General features: G+C 36.9%; 1 protein-coding gene across 34 annotated transcripts in view; it reads right to left on the bottom strand.

Annotated features, from left to right (window-relative positions):
• Window positions 1–24,414, bottom strand: part of PBRM1 (polybromo 1) — a 121,110-nt gene that overhangs the window by 55,590 nt on the left and 41,106 nt on the right. For 19 of the 34 annotated variants that reach the window (XM_072785945.1, XM_072785950.1, XM_072785936.1 and 16 more), the window contains 7 exons: window positions 20,828–21,041; window positions 17,950–18,091; window positions 16,630–16,727; window positions 14,464–14,508; window positions 8,424–8,700; window positions 6,324–6,429; window positions 1,459–2,101 (listed from right to left, as the gene is read on the bottom strand). In XM_072785945.1, the coding sequence (XP_072642046.1) occupies window positions 1,459–2,101; window positions 6,324–6,429; window positions 8,424–8,700; window positions 14,464–14,508; window positions 16,630–16,727; window positions 17,950–18,091; window positions 20,828–21,041 (1,525 nt within the window). The remainder of the gene's footprint in view (window positions 1–1,458; window positions 2,102–6,323; window positions 6,430–8,423; window positions 8,701–14,463; window positions 14,509–16,629; window positions 16,728–17,949; window positions 18,092–20,827; window positions 21,042–24,414) is intronic. The other 15 variants (XM_072785951.1, XM_072785967.1, XM_072785966.1 and 12 more) reach the window with 1 other exon arrangement.

The raw sequence follows: 24,414 nt of genomic DNA, 5'->3' as shown, positions 1-24,414 counted from the left end.
TGAATAAATGGAAATAATGAATGCAAATTTTGACAGCAAGATGTCTCTCCATCTTTCTCTTCCTGTCTATTCCCAATATTGAACATGAAAGACCATTTCCTAAATGCGCCTCTCAACCTGACCTCAACACCACCCATCTCTTGAACACACCACATTCAATTCTTAACCCCTGCATGCACTCAGACCACTTGCCTTATACATCTCACCCATTCTCCCATTCTTCCCCAATGCCTCAGGTCTTTTCAGAACTATAGCACAGGGTTCCTACTCCACCATATTTATTACATATCAATTTGTTATATGTTGTCTCATGCCTACAATTATTTTTCCCTAAGCATAGATCCTATCCCAACTGTTGGACTTCAAGCTCTTAAAGCACAAGAGCACAGCCTTATCATTCATGGCTGGGCTCCATGACTGGTGTCCTGGTGACTGGCTTTGCAGTGGGGAACAAGATGTGTGACTTAGGCAACTTACTAGTTGTGTGACTTTAGGCAATTTACTTCTGTCTGTGCACTTCAAATGCAAAGTGGGAAGATTATTTCCTGGAATGGCTATTATAAGGGCTAGAGATTATCTAGATAAAGTGTTCAGCATGGTGCTTTACAAAGAACAAATGCTTAATAGGAACAGTAAATGTTACCACTAATTTTTCTTTCAAGATCCGGAGTAAATGCAGGCTTCACCAGATTCCCTAGCTGGAATTACTCTACACTCACTGCCTAAAAGTCTCCTTTCAGCAAGGTAGACTATAAGCTCCAGGAAGTTAGGGTCCGTATCTTTAACTTTATATTCTTCCAAGTGACTCTAAAAGCACACAGAAGACACACTCTAACTGCTGAACTGAAATTATTTTGATGTCAATTATACCATTCTTCTGTGGCAGAGATATAATGCAGATCAAAATTAAAAGGGAATTCAAGTTTGATGGAAATATAAATTTGATTGCTTTTTAGTACATTAAATATCTGCAAAAGGAACTTAAAATTGAGAAATCTGAGATAAAAAAAGGAGCCTTTTTAGGAACTGGAAATGGTGATCAAATTTAAATTGGCTAACCTTAGATTAGTAACTCAGAGCTATTTTAATTTATTCAAAGCATGCTTGGATTGAACTAAAAAAAATCACATTACTATTTCTAATTATAAGCATTCTATCCTTAAAACAAAGCATCTGTGAAAGATATTTTAAGAGATTATGCTTTTCAACAAATCTTCAACTTTGTCTTCTTTCCTTTTTACTGGTCCTGATCTAGATGATTCAGTAGCGTGCCTTCTCTCTCCCACAGCCTATACTTACTCTCTAAAAGTTGTGGAAAATTAGAATTCAAAACAGCACCCCACCAACTGTGATTATATACCTTAGCTGAAATACTGAAATAGTGTAGCAAAGCAGAATTTTCTTCTATTTCGCATTAACTACCACATCTTTTCAAAAAGAAATAGCTTTGAAACCTACCGATTCATCCTTCTTGCCCTTTCCAAGACTTCAAACATATGCTCTTGAAATAAATCAAGCCGCCGGTAACGATTATTTTCAACATTCTTTCTAATTATGTCGAAAGTAAGAGGAGGTTTGTTTGGAAAGTTGGGATCCACAGCAGGAATTTCTGCTAAAGAATCACTGTAGCATCTTCCTTCATCATCCTGATGACTCATGACTGACACAAAAAGATTGTGGATGAGCTCTTGAATCAGCAAAGTCACATTTGGGACATGAGAGTCCTCATCTCCCTCCAGATCTCTCCGAGTTTCAAGGAGGACTTTGTGCAGAACAAGGGCATCTTTGTAGATCAAAGACTCAGGCTCATTGTATGTACAGGCATTGTTAAACATCATGACAAAGTCCTCAACCATGGAGTCTATATCTTGGTATTTGTTGGCCATCATGTGACTTCGAATTTTTTCCATGTCCATGGGCTTTTTAATGGTCAGATAATAGTCAGGCAGTTCAGATCTAGAGGGAAGCCTCAAAAATATAGCACTGAGGCGGCGACCCCTCTTATCAGTATAGTTCTTTACAGCTTCATAGACTTCATTTAGTTTCTGCTGCATTGGAGTCATGTATTTTGATTTTTTAGGAGAAATTCCACTCTTCCTACCTAAAGAAAGAAACTTACTGTTAAATGTATAAAATGAAATGAATGAACCCAAATTGTATATAGTTGATAAAGCATAATCAAAAGACAGGCAGTACTCTAAGTGATTTGTAAAACACAGTTCAACTAGTCAGTTACACTTTTTTTTTTAAAAAGATTTATTTATTTATTTATTTATTTATGATAGACATAGAGAGAGACAGAGAGGCAGAGACACAGGAGGAGGGAAAAACACTCCATGCCGGGAGCCTGACGTGGGACTTGATCCCGGGACTCCAGGATCGCGCCCTGGGCCAAAGGCAGGCGCTAAACTGCTAAGCCACCCAGGAATCCCCAACACAGTTCAACTAGCATATCTCTAGTGAAGTATATTCTATGGACAAAGAAACTGGAAACAAATTTAAACTGTTTTTAATAATCATTTTTACTGATAGAGTAATTAAGTACTATCATGTTGAAATAGTTGTAAGGTAGAATAAAGCAAATGAATAGCTATATAACATTCTAATTCTATCACCTGTAGCACCCTTGAGAACTGAGATTTTTTTTTTTAAAGATTTCATTTCTTTATTTGAGAGAGCAAGAGAGAGAGCACTAGCAGGGGAGAGGCAGAGGGAGAAAGAGAAGCAGACTCCCTGCTGAGCAGGGAGCACAACTCAGAGGTTAATCATAGGACCCTGAGAACATGACCTGAGTTGCAGGCAGACACTTAACCAACCAAGCCACCCAGGCATCCTGAGGACAGATTTTTATCACATAAGAAAGAGATACGGATGTTAAAACAAAGAACACTGAATAAAAATCTTGTAGCCATAAATCTCAGTTAAGAGCATCAATATAAACTTACAATGTATTTTATCTTTAGGTATAAAACAAACACATACAAAATTTCCTAGTCCTGTTCGCTGAAAATCCTAGAAACAATGACCAATGCAGTAGCAGTATAACCCCACGTAGTCTGACTATATTGACTATAATTCTGAAATATAGATTTTAAATATTAACACCAGCAGCTCCTTAGCAAATGGCTGACTCACAATTGGCACAATATGAGCCTTGTGTATCTTGAAACACAAGACAGTAAAGAATCTAAACACTTTTTTACTGTGGTCATGTCAATAGAACACAGCGGCCAGCCTGGGATAATAGGGGCATCAATAAGGACAACTGCAATGAGTTAAAACTTAGCAACGCGTCTGAATTTAGTAGTTCTTAATGATATATAAAAATGAACAGACGAACTGGATAAATGTTGGAGGACACTAGTAAACCAATGCGTTATTTGGAAAACTGGTAAACAAAGCTGAAAGGGGATTTACTGTTTATGGTTTCAAAAAATCCAAAACAAAACAAGACAAACAAGCAAAAAATTGTACCACTGGTTAACCAAACATTGGATGAGGCAGCTTCTCTATACAGAAGTATTCCAGTTGGTAATTGAGCAAGGAATGATAAAATCAGACTATTGCTATTTTATACCTCTTTAATGAATTAATGTAGTCAGCATCAACAGCTGTTAACATGTGGAAGAAATGACAGCTGTTACAGGGCCACCTAATGGAAGACCATTCACCACCTCTGAAGGTGGGTTTTTGTGCCAAAAGGAGGGAATGAGGATCAAATCTAACTTAAATCTGATCAAGCCTCTTTGCTTCAACCACCAATTTAGAGGAAATACAAAGGACATGAGAACATGTAAACTACAGCAAAGGGATGCAATTAGCAAAGCCCAGACTGTGGGAAGCTACAGTATAGCCCCAATTTCTTCAACAAATAGACTGCAAAGGAAAAAAAGAAAGATGGAAGGGGGATTTGCAGATTAAAAGAAGTATCAAGTGCGGTATGTGGACCTTACGTAGATTCCACCGCAACCAGACATTGCTGCAAGGTGTGATGCAACGTTAGGTGCAGAAAACCTATTATGGGGCAGCCCAGGTGGCTCAGTGGTTTGGCGCCACCTTCCGCCCGGGGTGTGATCCTGGGGCCCCGGGATCGAGTCCCACATCGGGTTCCCTGCATGGGGCCTGCTTCTCCCTCTGCCTGTGTCTCTGCCCCTCTCTGTGTCTCTCATGAATAAATAAATAAATCTTAAAAAAAAAAAAAAAAAAAAAAAAAGAAAACCTATTATGAAGCAAGCATTCCTGCCAGGCTGAAACTGAATCTAATGAAGCTTCTGGAATAAACTTCCATTTTTTAAGAAATGAGAGGAATAAAGAGAAAAGTTAGCTGATATCATAAGGAAGTGAACTGATTAATCCAGAACTTGAAACTGTGCAAGAAAGTGATCTGGTTTCTAAAGAGTCAATAACATGAGAATTAAAAAAGGAGGGACCTGCTCTAGACTATGAACAGAGGGCATAGCTATCAAATAAAATATACAGAACTTAATTAGGTCCGAATTTGAAGAAACCAACTGTACAAATACATTCATGAGAAAAGGAGTAAAATTTGAAAATTTACCAGGTATTAGATGAAAGCAAGAAATTGCTAATTTCGTTCAGTGTTAATAATGATTTCATGGTTATTTAAGAAAATATCTGCAAATTTAGAGATGCACATTGAACTATATAGAAATGAAATGACATGACTGAATTTCCTTTAAAATAATTTAAAACAAAAGAGAGAAAAACAGATATAGGAAGTAAGTATGACACAATCTTGAGAAACGCTGACTGGTATATACAGGAGTTTGTTATACCATTCTTCATATGTATATTTGAAACTTTTCATAATACAAAATAGAGAAATAAAAGAAAGTCAATATTACACATTAAAATCTCCCTTTCCTGAACTTTAGAAAAAATATACGTATGTTTACACATATTTAGTTACTATTAATTATCTATCATTTCCTAACTTATGACATTACTTCTATTGGGACACCTCGGTGCCTCAGCAGTTGAGCAGAGCAGTTGAGCATAATAATCTTTGGCTCAGGTTATGATCCTGGGGTCCTGGATCGAGTCCTGCATTGAATCCTGCATCAGGGTCCCTGCATGGAGCCTGCTTCTTTCTCTGCCTATGTCTCTGCCTCTCTCTGTGTATCTCTCATGAATAAATAAAATCTTAAAAAAAATAAGAAATTACTTCTATTTTTAAAAACTTTTTACATTTATTTTTTTAAAAAAAGATTTATTTATTTTAGAGAGAAAAAGAGCATATACAAGTGGGGGGAGGGGAAGAGGGAAAGAACCTGAAGCAGAGCCCAACAAAGCCTGGTCCCAGGATCCTAAGATCATGACCTGAGCTGAAACCAAGACTGGACACTCAACTGACTGAGCCACCCAGCTGTTTCTTAAATTTATTTTTTAAAGTAATCTCTATACCCAATATAGGGTTTGAACTCACAACCCAGAGTTCAAGAGTTGCAGGTTCCACCGACTGAGCCAATCAGGCACCCCCCAGAACTAATTCTATTCTTAAAAGACACTGTGTCCCTAAAAAAGTAGAATAAAAGATTTACATTTCTACAAATCTTCAGCATGCTTCTACAATTCCAAGAAAGGATAACTTAATAAGAAGGAATCATCATTTAGCAATAAATCATACCCCAAACTATTGTAATACAGTTTATAGTCACTTCATATAAAAAAAGCAGGGTGTTATTTTCCCCCTTTCAGCAATTATAGTTCCAAAGAATATATGGCAATACCAATTTAATTTGCTTAGTATTTATTTTATTTACATATTTTAAATAAGGCAGAAACTTGTTTAGCCCAATGTTATTAACTGCTTTTGTTGTCTTTTCTCTCCTCATAGTTCTAATAAAATCACCATCCACAGACCACACTCAAAAGACAAGGAAATTAACTTACAGTGCTGTGGCTGAGTATCTCTAATTTCTCAAATTCTGTCTAGGATCTGCTGCTGGGATTCACTTTAAATTCCAGTATTTAGCAAACAAACATACAAAAAAAAAAAAAATCCAAATCTGCCACCACACTCTTGCAGGCATGATATGTGGAAAAAATGTTTATTCTTAATATTTAATATTTACAAAATGTCCACGGCATTTAAGAGAGTAAACAAAACCTCTGACTTTATATCTATTCCCCACATGGTTTCCACAGTTTAACTACTTAAAATACAGAGTGCTTGAGAGGAGGAAAGAAACTCCCTGCTAGCGTGTGAGTCAAATACATTCATCACTTAAATATTATTTCAGTGAATCAGTAATCTACCCTTGACAGACTAAACTGAGTAACAAAGCATGAGGCTGCCTTACTCAGCTTTAGTTTGGGAGAAGCCACATCATCATCATCAGGCAGCGGGCCCAGCTCTTTTCTTTTATCCTTGAGTAACTTCTCCAGGATGTGCGCGTCATTGTACACCTATATTTTGTAAATATATTTAAAGTTATTTTCTAAAAAACGTTCTATCGAGGTAGAACACTTAGCTATAAATTAGTTTTCAAGACACAGGTTAGCATAATTGGGAACTAAAGACATAAAGCTTGAGATCACTAAAGAGCAAAAAAATCATATCTCTATAGGATGGGACTCAGCCTCAAATGGTTTGTTGTTTAAGCTTTCCAGGTGATTCTTATGTGTAGACATACATGCTAAAGTTTGAGTACTAGAGGCAGAATCACTGCAAGTTTTAACAGAAGTTCTGATACTTAATTATATATTTTCATAAATCTCTCTTCCATTGGACCCTCAAAAGGTAGCAGACCCAGCTCAATGGGAAATAAACATTAAAAAATATATGATAGTTGAATAGCAATACCTCAAATATTATTAAATGGGATTTAGTATCCGTCTGAATTCACAATCTGGCCTCTGATCTGTGAAAAGCAACAATCCCTGCTTAGGATCTCTCTTTGAAGACTGAGCCAAGGGTGATAATATGTAGCCAAGAACAAGGTTACTCACCTAATGGCCCCTACAGCTGCATCCCCCTATGATAGAGGGTTTGATCACAAGTACCCTCAGTGCCTACTTAAATTTGTAATATCAAGAAGAAAGGAAATTAATGATTTTAAAGTTATTTTATTTCTGGGAGATTTAAAGTAGAGATAAAGGAAACTTGAAAAGGTATATGAACCCTTTCCTGTTCCCTGCAGCATTAATTACCAAAAACAAGATATAGAAGCAACCTAAGTGTCCATCAATAGATGAATGGATAAAGAAAACACACACACACACACACACACACACACACACACACACAGTGTATCATTCAGCCATAAAAAAAAAAAAAAAAAGAATGAAATCTTGCTATTTGTGACAATATGGATGGACCTAGAAGGCATTATGCTAGTTGAAATAAGTCAGACAGAGAAAGACAAACACTGTATCATCTCATGTGTATGTAGATTCTGAAAAGACAAAAACAAAAACAAAAACCCAAGCTCGTAGATTGGTGAGAACAGATTGGTGGTTTCCAGATGCAGAGAGTGGGGAATGGGTAAAATGGATAAAAGGGTAAAAAAGCACAAACCTGTATAGAAAATAAATTTTAAAAAATGAAAAAATACATAAATAAAAAGAAAAGAAATAAGTCACGAGGATGTAGTGTACAGCATGGTGACTACTATTATTAATACTGTACTGCATTTTTGAAAGTTGCTAAGAGTATATCTTAAAAGTTTTCACAAGAAAAAAAAATTTGAAAAAAAAAATTTGTAACTATGCATAGTGACAGATGTTAACTAGATTTACTGTGATCATACTGCAATATGTACAAATATCAAATCGTTGTTATACACTTGAAACCAATAATGTTCCATGTCAATTATACTTCAGTAAAAATAGTTACAAAAAATATCAAAGAAGGAAGAATGTATTGTAGCCATACTGATAAAGAACTGAAAATCAAGATGCTTCATAATAAAATCAATTATTTAAAGGTGCCTTTCTGAGAATATCCTGATTTTTATATAATCCTATGATGCAAACTATTCCTGGAGAAGTATGGTTACTCTGGGTAGTAACAATGTGCAAGACTTTACTGTTACTGGCTTTCATCTGGGTACTATGTGCTCTGTGTACACTCCCTTGTTTAAATCCTATGATGGTCCTGACAGAAGTACTACCAGTAACTCTAGGGCACAACCGGGGACAATGAGGTTCAGAGAAGGTGAGTCTCTCACACAGGGACTGGCAGAGCAAAGTTCAAATCTAGAATGTCACCTTATGGGTATGAACTTCTAACCTTTGCAATGGATTGCCATTTTACAATTTATAAAAGATAAAGCATTAAGCTGGTGGTCACTGAGAAGAGCAACCTAAGTGAGGCCTCTAGATCTAATCTTTCAAAATGCATTATGCTACCAGGACCCAAAAGAAAATGTGCCTACCCCAGGATTCCCACACATCTTTACCTGGGAGCCCTCCTCGTTGTAATGCCTGGCATTCCGGAACATCAGCTTCATGTCTTCTATCATTCCTTCTTCCCCTGCATATTTGTCATTGCGAATGTTATGCTCAATTATTTTCAAGTCCATAGGCTCCAAAATGATTTTATAATAGTCAGGATAGTCCTTTTTGGATGGTTTAACCATAAACAGATCACAAAGTCTTCTGCCTGAACCTGGCTCACGAGCTTCAAGAACAACATTGAATAAGATTTTCATTCGCTGCTTTCTTATGTTCTTTTTACTGTTGGGAGGATGGGGGGAAAAAGGGGGAAAAATGAGAAGAGGTTCAGTTTTCTTCATACAGGGATGAATATGAAATGAAAAAATCTTGTGGGAAGGTGGTTCATAATGATTACAATTTATTGATTACATATGCCACAAACACAGTAAACATGCTGGCAACTATAAGCAAATATTAGGAGAATTTCCAAATAGTTAAAACATAGTGACTCTGGCAGGAGCAGCCAATGAACACCAGACAAACCTGTTTAGAATATTTATGAAATGCAATGATTAAAAAAAAAAAATCTCTAACACCCCAAGAAAATGAAATGCTATTATCAGCTGAAATATATTTTTAAAGAACACAGCAAAAGTGGAATAAAACTACCAATTCCCTGCTGTTACTAACATTCCTCACTTCAAAAAACCAAAACAGAACCCACATAGTGAGAATGTACCATCTCTTAAGACAACCACTTTGAATACCTGCATATCCTGTTTTCCAGAAAACAAAGGGACGCTATCTGCATGACTAGAGTCTCCACAGTGGGCACAAGTCTCTCCTGCATTAATCTAGTCTGGGTCAGTCCCAGCTCCCTCCAGTTCCGTCAGCATCATTCCAGTATCTCAACTTAGCTTAAGGAGTAAATGCTCTGTGGTTCACCTGAGAAAATTCTCATCCTTAAATGTCAGTCCCTGTCTTGTTTTCCAAATTCTCCCCATGAGATGTGATGCTAAGTAACAGATGTACATGGTGTGGAACAAAGTCAGTGACCACAGATTTGAACCTGATTTCAAAAGGAGCCCAGAAAGACAGATAGGCTGTCTTCTAATTATTGAGGACTGGCTCAGAATGGCTAAATGACTTGCCCAAGGTGAGATGTCCAGTGAATTATTAGAAGAGATGATCTTCCAACATGATTTCTGCCCCATTATTTGTTATGTTTTCAGGACACTGATCAATTATAGCCAGACCTGAGCCAGCAGTCCCCAGATGAACACTCAGGTAGGTAATAAAAAGAAATGATTTATAACTTAATTTTTACCCAATAAACACAACATCATATAATTACTTAGAGGTAAACTTTTTTTATCTGTTTCCTGTCTTATAAATGGAAGGAAGTTCATTTCTGAAATAAACAATGTGGCTAAATAGGTCTCCTAGCCCTGAGACTCACTCTCCTGCTGGGGCATGAAGAGGCCAAAGACCAGATACTTTCTCTTCAAAGTACAAAATATACTTAAAAAAAAAAAAAAAGAAAAGAAAAGAAAAAAAAAACCCCAATAAATAATAATAGATGAGAAAAAATATCTATCTTTAAGTCAAGCTTTTATTTTTTATTTATTTATTTTTTTAAGTCAAGCTTTTAAAATATGTCAGAAATGCCTATCTTCCAAGCATCATGGAGCAATGATAGCCTGAAAGTGGTTGGTTAGGTGGGAAAAAGGACTTCTGCTTCCTGTGTCTTCACTCAAACTGCTCAATCCCCCTCTCAGGATTACCTGAGCGGCTCCAGAATCATTTCTGCTGTTTTCTCCTCTCAGTATCTTTGTGTCTTTATGTCAAGTAAGTAATTGTTAGATATGTCAGGAGAAGTTTCATTCAGTGGGGACTATTTCCTCAAAGAGGCATCTGAGGGCAAAGATGTGAGGAGTCCTCCCTCAGTCCAGGACTTTAGCAAGTGGACAATGGAAGGGGAGCTTGAGACAGAGCTCCCCACGTGGGCAGATTAGAACACAGATGACATTAACCTTCAGGAAGCCTCTAAAGAAAAATTTCAGAATCTGAATTTGTTATCACAGAAATCTATGCTTAAAGCTACAAAAGATATAGTTTCTTTAGATCTCACTTGCAGGGGGTCGCAATTCAAAATGAAGACTCAGGAATCCCATTTTGAACCTGAGTTTAAAAAAATCTCTTCAATAACCAACTCATAATGAAATCTCTCCTCACTCCAGGAAAATCTCTTCAATAACCAACTCAAAATGAAATTTCTCTTCATCCCAGGAATATCACGCAGTGCAATCCAAGATTCCTTTCTTGGTCCAGGTGAGCTCTCTTCCCTTCCTAACTCCAGTACATCACCCCCAATAATCACTGGACTTTTCTGTAGGAAGCTACAAATACTCTGAAAGTGGGTCGAGGGCAGATTTTCAAAAGTTTTTATTCAAGAGGAGGGAAAGCTTCTTTATCAAGTTTTAGAGAAAATGCCAAAAAAGCAAAAGAATGGTGAGTGGGATAACTCTGACACCAAGCAGCTTTGAATGGGACATATCCAAAATGTAAAATCTGAATTTGAGACAGCTCTAAATAAATGAAATGTACTGTTTTAGAACTCTTACTACAAATAGTATCCTTTCCTCATCTGTATTATTCACTCTTTCAGAGAGTAATGTGTAACTGGGTTCCATCCTCAAGGCAATAACACTTTTATTATTAGGGTTACTTATAGTTTCTCTGAAAAAACTGTTTTGTTACTTTGTCGACATCTTTCCTAATCCTTCTACTGCCTTTGACACTGAGAACTACTGGCTCACTAGTTTATATCTGGCTACCAGAAAAAACTTAGAGTTAAATTTCATAGTCTTCAATGAAATTTCTAACTCTATTAGCTTGGGTGGTTGGTGTATTTGCTTTATCTTTTCCCAATATGGATGCTGAACTTTATTATATTTGTGACTTTTTCTTTTTAGTTTTTTAAAGATTTTATTTATTTAATTCATGAGAGACAGAGAGAGGCAAAGACGTAGGCAGAGGGAGAAGCAGGCTCCATGCAGGGAGCTCAATGTGGGACTCGATCCTGGGACTGTGAGATAATGACCTGAGCCAAAGGCAGACGCTCAACCGCTGAGCCACCCAGGCATCCCTACATCTGTGACTTTGAAAGCAACTTCAATACTTTCTGAAATGAGATAAACTCTACATTACAAAAAGACAGAAACCATATTCCCCTAATTGGTACTTTCTGTTTTACTGTTTTTATTGTTTTAATTTTTTGTTTACTGTTTTCTTTTTAAAAATATTTTATTTATTTATTCATGAGAGACACAGAGAGAGAGAGAGGCAGAGACACAGGCAGAGGGAGAAGCAGGCTCCATGCAGGGTGCCTGATGTGGGACTCGATCCTGAGACTCCAGGATCACACCCTGAGCTGAGAGCAGGCACTTAGCTGCTGAGCCACCCAGGCATCCCTTGTTTACCGTTTTTAATGTCACTTTGCTTTTCAGATTCTTCTTAGAAGCCCTCTATGTATCTTACCTGTCCTCCTCTCTCAGACCACTAACTATAAGTAGAATTTGTTTACTCCACTCCATTCTGGGAAAGGTGCATGAATCTCAGACCTTATAACTGGCATACTCATATTTTTTTTTTTTTAAGTCAGCACCTTTAAACATACTGAAGTAAAATATATGTTAAGGAAGTTAAAAACCAGGGCTGTTTATCATTGTGCACTTAAGGGGACACCAATTCAGGTAACAGACCTTGTTATAATAAATATGCAGTTCTAGAATTTTATAGGAGATAGGTCATGAAGAGTTCTGTGTTAACAAAATCATTATATTACGGCAGTTTTCTAACAAATGAAAATGTCTTGAGAAATGGGTGCTTTTTCTAATTTGCATGAAGAACAGAAGGTAGAAGAGGCTCTGTTCTGAATTTGATTTCCCAGGGTCATCCTCCTGATTCCCCACCCAACATGAAACACTGAAGACACTGTCACTTTTTGTTTCTCTTAGTTTATCACCAAGTTTTAGAGGAACCTCCACAGCCCTTCTGGATCTGATCTTTCAATTTTTCATGCCATGGTGTTAGTCCTCACCTTCATACTTTGTGGCTGACCATGTTGTCAAATGTCCTTAACATTCTACTTCCTTTGAAGCTGTTATTTATTATATGTATTCACATTTGCATATTTACACATAAAATTCCCATTTATAGTTACAGCTAACACTTCTCCCACATGCCCAGGGGCTATGCTAAGTAAGCACTATATGTACACCCTCATTTAATCCTCAAACTCTATGAACCAGATACACCAACTATCCCAGTTTTGCAGCTGGAAAACTGGAAGATTAGAGGGGTCAAGCAAATATCTAAGGTCATAAAGTGAGCAATCAGAACTAAGACTTGAATCAGCTGATAATCACTAGGCTGCTTTCATGATGTCCTTCCCTTTCCCAAAGGTGGGCACTTATCGTGGGCCCCTCTACCCATTCACAGGTTCCCAGGTCTCCCAGGATTTAACTCCTTCCCTGGTCCTAGAGTTTCAGTGGTGTCCGCTGTTAGGCTAAAACCCAAAGTTTCTTTCCTTCACAAGGCTTGCTACATTCACTGCATCTTCAAGTCTTCAAGGAGTAAAACCTTCTACTAAGTAAAACCTTTTAATAAATAATAAACCTTTGCTAATGATTTTCCCAGACTAGTAGCATCAGACTAAAAACAAAATGAAATCTACCAAGTCCTGATGTCAATGAGAACTACTTCCAGAAAATAATCAGTTACATTTATTGAGTACTAACTGCACCCAGGCCCAGTTCTAAGGGCTTGAAACACATCAACCACCCAGGTACTCTCAACAATCTTATGTAGGTATACTTATCGACTCTTTTTCAGATCACAGAACTAATCAGAATAACTAGGATTTGGACTTGGGCTATTAGGTTCTAGAGCTTGGGGTTGTAATACTACTCCACGATGTCCCACATTTCTATTTCTACTACTGCCCAGAGTTAGTGCCATACACACTATGAAGGATGTAAAAGAAATAGAACCCATGTTTTTTTCTTAAATTTATGATCTAAGAAAATTTTTCTTAAGGACAATTTAGGAGGTAGATAATGATAACACAGTAATTTTGTAGAGTGGACTGCATACGGGAGCAGCATGTAGATAACTTTAGAACATCTAACTTGCAAAGAAAAGCATGATAGAGAAATCATATTTCCGAGCTATCCGGGCAATCGTGTATGTAGTTCTATAGAACCACACAACAGAGTACTTTGTGCAATTATTCTATGACATTGCTCCCACATACTTTTATGTGTTTTCAACCTGCCTCTCTCTTCCTGGCCAGTAAGTTCCTGGCATGTAGAGGTGATGCCTAAACATTCTCCTTTATAGCCTCTAAGAGTAGAGTCTGGTGTTCTGCAAGCAATTGACACTCCATGAATGCCAGAAGGCTAAAGTGAAAATAAAAGCACCACACAATGATGGCTAGGGCTATAACACGGCAACTCAAAAGCTGTTTTTAAAATCGTGACATGCAAAAGAATGGATGCTTTCAAAGAAATAAAACATGGGCAAGATCAGAGACTGATAAAATGTATTCATGCTTGAAAAGCACTAACCCAATGCACAGGCACCAACACAGGCTGACATCACTTGGACCATCAACTTCGGTTTTGATCCTTCTACCACCCCTCAATGTGTAAAAGATATCCCTGAAAAGGAATCAGCGTCTGCCAGCCTCTGGACACTGGCAACGCCACCATATTCTCAGCCTCCACCTACTGCCACACAAGCACAATCACAATGATTGGTGAGAGGGCTTGTGGCCACTGGCAAAGTTAGCAACAAATTAAGGCTTTAGAAAGTATCGAGGTGAACTAATTCTGAATTTACTCTACCAACTATACTTCTAACTATACTGCTTTCTTTATTTGTAAGAAAATACAAACTGTTATTTCATGCTTAAGACTTCACTTTTAATCTAATCAGTACTGACCATGCCACAGAAGTTATACTTTAAAAAATGTTTATGCATAATAAAGGACTGCACACCTGGAGAGCCTCCTGAGACCCAACATCTCACTGTCAAGAGTGTTCCTGGGAAAGCAGAAACAAACATTACATGTGAAGAGAAACAAAACAGGCAATATCGGAGGGTCATGTATAAACCAAATATGGTTGAGAAAAAAGAGGCTTATTCGACCCAAAGGATAAAAGGTATTAAGAATATTTGGAACATTTTAACATGGAAGACAGCAGGTAGATTTTTGGGCAAAGGGATGGGGGAAAAGAATGCACTCCCAGAATGAAGAGAACATACGTCAATTTTCCCCACACTCTTAGATATTAAAAAAAATAAGGCAAAGATAGAATCATACACAGTATTTAGGAGTCAAGGGTACTTGGGGAACCTGGCCCTGACTTCTCTGGACAAGCTAAACTTAACCTACTAGGCAGCTGTGTTTGCCTGAATTCCAGAAAAGTCTATTTCTCATTAGCAAAACCTCTTAATGTAACGAGCTACCTTCTAAAAGGCTCGTTATGTTTCTTCCTTTGCCACAAAGTTCAAAGTATAGCACTTGCTTCTCTCAACCTCTTAATGTCAACTCATGCCTGTATTTCAAAACCAGGTATGTTCTTTTATTACTTTAGCAATGATTTATATTTGTTCTTCTTATTTGTGTTTTTCACTTTATTATTAAAAACACTTTCTAGGAAACCTGTTCACAGAGATGTTTTATCTAAAGTGGGATTTTATGACTTCAACAACATAATGCTTAGTTTTCTTTTTGTGGGAGGTTTCAGAGTAATAACTTTCCTTTGATCTACCTGGATTGTCCCACCAACTACAAGCCACAGAGACAGAGAGGTCATTTTTAAGGATCTGGCCTGGGCTAATGCTTCCTCAGAACTATTTTAATGCTCAACTAGTTTCAAATCTCTCTTTCCATTCAGTGTTGGCACTAACTGTACCATCACTTTTGCCTGCATTACCTTCTTTTGCCTTAGAAGTTTTTATCTTTGATGGGTGACTGATCTGGAAAACACAGGTGATGCTGTAGTAGAGTTATATAATTACACTCAAAGATGTCCTTGATTTGATGTCTCTGATCTGGTTTCACATTTTTCCTCCGTTGTCCCTGGTATAACAAGGAATTAAGAACTTGGAAGGATGAAATTCATAGGCCAGTAATGGAGGAGACTCACATCTTAGGGTACACCAGTCAATTTAGTTACCATGGCATAGCACAGCAGTTACTCTCAAAGCTAAAAAAATTTTCCCAAATGCTATTTATAAAAGGAAAAGATAGGACAGCTTCTCTTTTATAAACCACTTTTTAAAAATCCTCTGATCTCAGTGGATCTATTAATGCATGAACAAAACAGTGTCAACAGTTACTAGTGACTTCTTCATTCGACTCTGAATCTGCCCCCGTTATTAGTGATTTGCTTATTTTTTGTTTAAAATGTCCTCCCTGCAGTGAGTGCTGCTACAAAGATGGTGAGATAGTTAAGGCTGAGGGAGAATATGATGTTCCACAAAGATCGAGCCAGAGAAACTGTGTAGGAGGCGTAGACAAAAGAGATGTTCTTGCAGGATATTCTTTATAGGAGTCCAGCTTCAGAGTCTCACAATGAGGTGCCCCTTTCATACAACCCGTGAGAGAAAGGAAGGGTGAGGGAAGTTTGGAGAAAGATTAGAAAGACAGAAAAACCAAACATCTAGTTCAGCATTTTATGCACTACAAGAAGTTATGACTTGGTAGTTTATAATCTGACATCCTTAAAATGGCAAATAAAGATCAGATTAATAAGGAAAAACAAGGACGTAGGAGTATCAGTGACTTACTTCACTGCAGTGATAGTACTGAATTTTTGAAATTCACCATGTATAAATTACCTAAATCAGATTTAAGTGGCACTCCTGCAATGCCACATTAAAGCAAAATAGCCCAGCCAGCCAACAGAGTAACGTGCTTTGCTGAGCCACAGAAGTAGTTCTCACTTTTATCCAAGAGGTCTACAGCCACTGCAGCACTGAGAGCAATGGCAGTGCTGATCATACAATTCCCAAATGAATTTTAAAAGATCTGTTAGCAAATAATTAGAGCTTATAAAAGAATTCATACCTGAAAGCTTAAAAACACACTTTTCTGTACTTATCAAAAACGAAATAATAGAAACAGAGATGTCTCCAGCTATGAGAAGAGTATATACCTTTTTCTTTTGGCACTACCAGCATCAGAGGTGGCTGAAGAAATCATGCTGTCTCCATCCTCAATGTCATCCCTTCTGGCAAGCTCCTTCTTCTTTGCCTGAAACAGAGCAGACCCTGAGAGTCAAGCTCACCCTGCTGAACGCTCCTAAAATTTATGAATGTTAAATAGCTAGACATAACAGATTCTCTTAGAAAAATGCAACTACATGTTGATGCACATAATTAAAGAGTCAGTAAACATTTTCAATAACCCGGTTTAACAAAAGCCTGCATGACCTACATAAAATGAGATTAAAAACTGTATTCAGAGGGTTTAGGAATCAACAGTATCTAAACTGCAAGACTACAAAAGCCTCAATTTTGTTAAAAGCATTGAGGCAAGCTGTAGGGGTATCCTGCCATTTTTAGGTGAAACCAACTCAAAGGTAGTCTCTGGAAGTAGTACCCTTCTCTTAAGAAGCACCCTGGATTCTTAAACAATGGTGTAGCTTAGAAGAAAGTTTAATGTGAGAAGTGAAAGAAGATCTACTTTCAACACATGCATTTTTAAAAACCTCCTGCCAAACAGCTCAAAGTCCAACCATTGCAGACTTAGGGAATACACACATAGTGCTGAAAGAAAGTACGGGAAATGCGCAGCACTGATGCCAGGATGGACTCCACAAAATGAAGACTATAAGATCTAAAATCACTTTTGTTGCTTCCTTGCTCTGAGATTCTCTTTCCAGAAAGATTTTAACCAAAACTGACAAATAGATATAATTTGTATTTCATATCTATGCCTTTCTTCAAAACCCCTACATGGCCCATGGCTTCGTGTGCCCACTAAGATGTGCTCTCAGAAAGGATCTGATCAATTCATGAACACTGTACAATGATTAGTCAGTTTTAAGATGTCCTTTCTCCTAGGACCAATTCTATCTTAACAGAGACAAAGTCTAGAACCAAAGAAATGAAATCTAAATGACAACAGTATTGTCTGTGATTGGAGGGAAACTTCCTGAGGACCCTAAAATTATTTCCCAGGCACAAATCCCTGCTCCTTCCACTCACAAAGCTAACCCAGTCTGAACTATTTCTACTCTACATGGCTCTGACAACTCTAAAAAAAACAAAAAAAAAAAAACAAAAAAAACCAAAAAACTCAGCAGTACTTATGGCTGAAATAAATGATGTGATATTACTGGGAGAAATCACACATCTTAAAAGCATATATCCAAAGTTTGTAAAATTATTTTTTTTAAAGATTTTACTTATTCATGAGTGTAAAATTATTTCAATTATACACACCACAGCTAAGCAAATCCAAGGAATCATACCTGCATGACTTGCTGCAATTTTAGAACTCGCTTGTAGATGGCTGAATTGGGAACATTATAGCGTTTGGCATTCTCAAACATTAAATTCAGATCACACTCCAAATGATCTAAAGTTTCATATTCTTGGTTCTTTAGCTTTGTTCTGTGAAAGACAAACACATGGCTACAATTTACCATTATAAAAAAGATGAAACACCCTTACTGAAAAGCCCAGTACAAAAATGCTAACAAGCACTAGCTGGCCTCTTTACTAATGATACTAGTGAGAGGCCTAGAAGGGGCACCTCCAAGATAGAAAGGAGGCAAAAGCACCATTGTTTTTAGGCAGTATGACAGTCTACCTGAAAATCAAGAAGAACAAAACACCATAAGAAGTAATAAGAGGACCTATGTGCCAAGGTGGTCAAGTACAAAGCAAATATACTAGTAAAAGTCCTAACGGAAAACCCCTATTAGTAGCTAACATGCAAACCCTAGGAAAAGACAAAAATCAGGGAGGTTTTAAGCTACCATAATGAAGAACCATGGTGATCCAGTCACTTGTGAAAATAAGTGGCCATTCCAGTTCATGTTAAAGGGAATGCACTCACAAAATCATGAAAGGGGATATATAAGAGATCTTAAGATGGTAAATGAGAGGCAGATATGTCAGAGTCCATTCACTACTTTTCTTCCAATACAAACATTTGTAACTAATTATGATGGCTTAAAATTGAAGTTATTTTACTTAAAAGTCTTAAGAATTATGATGTCTTTCAGACACTACGGTTATTGCAAATACCACCTCTCATAAACTTCTTTATACACTTTAAAGATATTATTGTTATTGTTATTATTATTATTATTATTAGAGAGACAGAGCATGAGCAGGAGGGGCAGAGACAGAGAATCTCAAGCAGACTCTGCACTGAGTGCAGAACTTGACATGTGGCTCAATCTTAAGACCATCACTACGTCAGCCAAAACAAGAGTTGGATGCTTAACTAACTATGCGTCCCAGGTGTCCCTACATTATTTTTTTAAAGATTTCTTTTTTGATTTGAGAGAAAGAGAGAACACATGCAAGTGCACACAGGGGGAAACGGGCAGAGGGAGAGAGAGAGAGACTCTCAAGCAGACTCCCTGCTAATTGACTCATGGCTTGATCCCACAACATTGAGATCATGCCCTGAGCAAAATCAAGAGTTGGATGCCTCACCAACTGAGCCACCTAGGCACCCCATGTCCCTTATACATTTTACACAAAATGAAGAATCACAGTTTGCTCTAACTCTGTATGCACATAGGATAGACTTTTAAATCTTTTGACTGAAGCATTTGCACATTATATGCAGATTCCATGTAGTGCTCAAAAGATACAAATGTTAGAGAACACCTCTGGGATGAAGCAAACCATAAACTCAGCTCTTGGTACCAGCCTACATAGCTAGCACCCAGAATTTAAGTTACTGCCTCAGACTTACTCCTGCCAACAGTAAGGGTAATGTGCTGAATATTCTCAATACCCGCAAAGAACAGATGTGGAACTCAAACTTGTAAATGACAATCTATAATAAATCTGCAGATATTTAACAACTGATGTTCATCAAGGATAGTGGGGGGCAGGACAGGCACAATGAGAAATAAAAGATGGGGATGAGAAGCCCCAGCATGGTGGAAGGTGGCATATGGAGCCACACTGTCTAGCTCCTGCCCACTCTTTCATTTTTGTTGCCTTTTAAAAAAATGATTTATTTATCTTAGAAAAAGAGATGAGCATGTGTGTGTGTATGGGAGGGGGGTGGGCAAAGGGAGAGAGAATCTTAAGCAGACTCTGAGCATGGAGCCCAAGGCAGGACTCTATCCCAGGACCCAGAGATCACAACCTGAGCTGAAACCAAGAGTCAGATAGTTACCGACTGCACCATCCAGGCACCCCTATTTTTACTGCTTTTGATGACACTCAACTATCATCCTTCTGTCAACAAATCATAAAATTTTAGCCAATCTTATTTTCTAGAATCCAACAAGTGTAAGAATTTTATTCCTACTATTTGGGAGGTTAGTTATTTGTCCTGGTAAATACAAGCTTACTCTGATTTTGCCAAGTTAAGATATATTTTTTACCTGGTTGCCTCTATTTGGGTATACTGTAGAATCTAACCAGCACTGTGAGAGTTAAAATATTACTTATTTCCTATTACTTTTTAACGACGATGTGGTGGTTTCAATATTCTGTCTGAATTCTGATTGTTCATCTGTTATTTCATTCATTCATTCATTCAAAATACACTACATGCCCAATGTGGGGCTTGAACTCATGACTTTGGGATCAAATGTGGCACGCTCTACTGACTCAGCTAGCCAGGCTACCCCCAATGATTGTTTTAACATTTTCTAAGCAGAAAAGGGAAACCAGGATGAACCATCTTATAGGTATTTTTTCAGCTAATGAAAATGAATTCTCTAACAGCTGCCTATACTTATTCTGGAGGCTCAACTACAGACACAAAATTTAAATATAATTAAATTGCTGTAATTAAAATATCAATAAAAAGTACAAGTAGAAAGATTTTTGTGCTTTCCTTCCCTAGTTATAAGAAAATGAACAGTTAAATTTTGAGCTGCATGACTTTTTATAGTCTATAATCTGACAAACAAAATGCTTAGCTGGAATACCTTTTATTTGCCTTGACTCTATTATAGTACAAAGAATATCTTTTGTATTAAATCAAATTTATTTCTCAGTTTTCATTTAGAAGTGATATTCAAGACATACTCTAGACATGTGAAAATATTTTTACCTTTAATATCTGTATCCATTTTAGCAAGGAGATATATGTGCAGGCTCAACCACAAGAAAATGGATTTTTATTGAGTAACATAGAAGGCACCTTACCTGATCTGTTGTAGGGATATGGGCATTTTAATTTGCTGATAATAATCAGGGTATTTTTTCTTTGAAGGTAAATGGAAAAAAGGTTCAGCTATTAGCTGCCCTTGATTATTCCGACAACTCCTAACTGTGTCATAAAGCTGATAAAAAGGGTTTGAAACATCCATAAATGAAGTAATACTTTCTGCTTCCGACTCTCCTTCTTCATAACGTGCAGCTAAAAAAAAAAAAAAAAAAGTATTTATAAGGGGAAGAACCATACTTTAAAGTTCTTTTAACGACCTTCCAGAGTAAGCTATCAATGTTTGAGTTTATGTTATTTTTTTTTTTTAAAGACTTTATTTATTTGAGAGAGTGTGAAAGAGAATGAATGGGGAGACAGAGAGGGAGAAGCAGGATCCCGGAGCACAGAGCCTGTCATGGGGCTCAATCCTAGGACTCCAGGATCATGACCTGAGCTGAAGGCAGACACTTAACTTACTGAGCCACCCAGGTGCCCTGAGAATAATTATTTTAAAAGAATAGTTTCCAGCCCTCATTAAAAGATGCTGTTAGTAATGCTTAATATAATTGTATATTTACGTAGAGAAATGTTACATAGAAACAGAATACAGTGTCAATAGAAAATGTTATACTGTTTTTAAATAGTTACAAAATAGTTTCTCTTTTTAAATAGGCCTTCTTTACAGACTCTGTGTTTGGACAGGAGCAAGAGCCATACAGATCTCAGAACTAAAGCTGCTGTATGTAGTTTAAGGTAGTATAAATGTTTGTTGATATTGGTAGATTTGGTTTTGCTTTAAGTCTCTGATTTTGCCCCACTAATCTATAGCATCCCTTAAGAAGGATGTCTTCCCTTATAGAGGGAATTTTTAGGTAGAAGCTAATCATAAAAACACCAAACCAACAAAATGTAATCAGTTTTATAGAAAAATAAAATATATTATTCATTTCCATAAATTCTTCAACAGTGTACAAGGACCATAATTTAGGTTTTTCTTGATGGATCTGTATAATCAAAATCACTACTGCTTCCAGGTAAGAATGACAATCATTTAGTTAATAGCGTCAAGAGATGGACAGGCATCAGTCGCAGGAGAGCTGAGAGACAATTTTGATCTAGTCATGGAGCTAGAAGCAAAGAGAGATCTGGAACAGATTTTCTCTGACCCTACTACAGGTGACCTTCTCCATAAAGAGCTTGCATATATTTAGTTGAATTTATGCCGATATATTTTGTTGCTACTGTACACTATGTCTTTTAAAAAACTGCATTTTCTTTTTGTGGTTGATCCCAGACATGAAATAGATTTTTGTATAATGATCTTATATATTGCATCTTATTCTTATTAATTCCGATAATTTACCTGTAGAGTCTTTTGAGTAAAAAACTCAAAAAACAATCTTTCAACTGCAATCCTTATAAATCTTCTTTTCTGATTCTTACTCCCTCACTGTCAGCTGAGTAGTACTTTGACCAAAAGAGGTAACAACATTTTTACTTATGGTAAAAGGAATGCTGCAAGTATTTCTCCACCAAAAACAAGTGCTCTTTATCAAGTTAAGAAAGATCCCCTTCTATTCCTAATTTGTCAAATTTTTAAACATGAATGGGAATTGAAGCACTTATTAAATGCATCTGTTGAGCCAATAACATGGTTTTACTCCTTTAATGTAGTGAATGATACTTTTACCTCTTCTAATGCTGAAGTGACCTGGAGTAAGCCAACTGTGTTATCATGCATTATCTTTTATATATACTGTTAGATGTAATGTGCTTATTTTTGTTGAGTTTTGAGTATCTAGGTTCTATCATTTTTATAGAATGAACTAGGGAAGTCTTTTTCTATTCTCTGCAGGAGTTTGTATATAATTCTGTTCCTTGAATGTTTGGCCTGGTGTTAGCTACAGGGAAAGATTTGTAACTAAGAATTTCTTCAATAGTGATACAACTAATCATCCTTTTTATTCTTTTTTTTTTTTTTTAAGATTTTATTTATGAGAAACACACACACAGAGAGAGAGAGAGAGAGCGCAAAGACACAGGGAGAAGCAGGCTCCATGCAGGGAGCCTGATGTGGGACTCGATCTTGGGTCTCCAGGATCACAACCCGGGCTGAAGGTTTACCGCTGAGCCAACAGGGCTGCCCATCCTTTTTATTCTTGAATCAGTTGTAGGCATTTATTACTTTCTAGGAATTTGTCCATTTAATCCAAATGTTCAAATTTGTGTAAGCTTCATACATTCTCCTTAATCTGTATGCTCCCTTCCCCCTAATATGTTTTATTTGTGCCTTCTGTTTCTTTCTTGGTAACAGATTCGCCTATTAAGTTTTTTAACAGAAAAAATCTGACTTTACTGATCTTTTCTACTGTAGCTTTTCTAAAAAATTCATTTCTGCTCTTAGCTTTCTTACCTTTTCTTCTAATGTCTCTCCTTTTATTCTCTTACTATTTTATTTATTTATGTTGGATGCTAATCAGTTCACTGACTTCCAGATGCTTTTCTAAATAGACACATTCAGACCTGTAACTTTCCCTATAAAGCACTGCTTTAGCTGCATCACCACTGTTTTGATATATATTATTTTCATTATTGCTATTATTCAATCATAGGTAATTAAGTTTCTATTATAATTTTTCTTTTTTAAAAAGAAAAGCCCAAAGATTTGGAGACTTTTCCTGAGTAAGTTTTTAACTTTTATCTTTTCAACATTAGGTGCTTATCACAGCTGCATTATGGTCAGAAATATGGCCTTTAAAATATCAAACTTTCAAAGTGGCTGAAATTTGTTTCATGACTAAGTACATGAGGATCAGAGAAGAACATGTATTTTCTAATCGCTAATCTTATTGTGTTAGCTGAATAACAGCACCCCCAATATATCCACGTCCTAATCCACAAAACCTGTGAATATTACCTTATACGGCAAAAGAGACTGCAGATATGATTAAGTTAAGGATTTTGAACTCGGAAGACTATCCTGGATTAAACTCTGGGCACTAAATGTAATTGCAAGGGTCCTTGTAAGAGGCAGGCAAGGTCAGAGGAGAAAGGAGTTGGGAATGAGAGATACAGAGACTGGGAGTGCTATACTTTGAATACAGAAGAAGTAGCCATGAGCCAAGGTATACAGATAGCTTCTAGAAACTAGAAAAGGAGAGGAAATATTTTACTCCCTAGAGCCTTCAGAGGAACACTGACCTGCCAACTTGATTTTAGATTTCTGACTTCCAGAATCAGAGAATACATTTGTGTTGTTTTAAGCCACTAAGCTTGCGGTAATTTGTTTTAGCAGCAACAGGAAACAAATACACTTGTGAGAAATACACTTTGTGTACTCAAATCATCTCTGTCTTCATGCCTACCAGCTAAACCTGTCTTCAGGTTTTCTGGTTGCTTATCCAGCAATTGAGAGCAGTGAACCCCTACTCTAGGGTAATATTTTCATATTCTCTGTCACCTTCTATCTGCCTGTTTTACATATTTTGAGCTTTTTATTAATTTACCTTCCTGATGAAATAAATCTTTTAGCATTATGAGGTGAATCTTTTTAATCCTTGGTAATGCTTTTGTTTGAAAGTCTATT

This window comes from Canis lupus, chromosome 19, assembly GCF_048164855.1.
Source record: "Canis lupus baileyi chromosome 19, mCanLup2.hap1, whole genome shotgun sequence".
In the NCBI taxonomy this organism is placed as follows: Eukaryota; Metazoa; Chordata; class Mammalia; order Carnivora; family Canidae; genus Canis; species Canis lupus.
The sequence above is the reverse complement of the archived record's forward strand: the minus strand, read 5'-3'. Positions and strand labels throughout refer to the sequence as shown.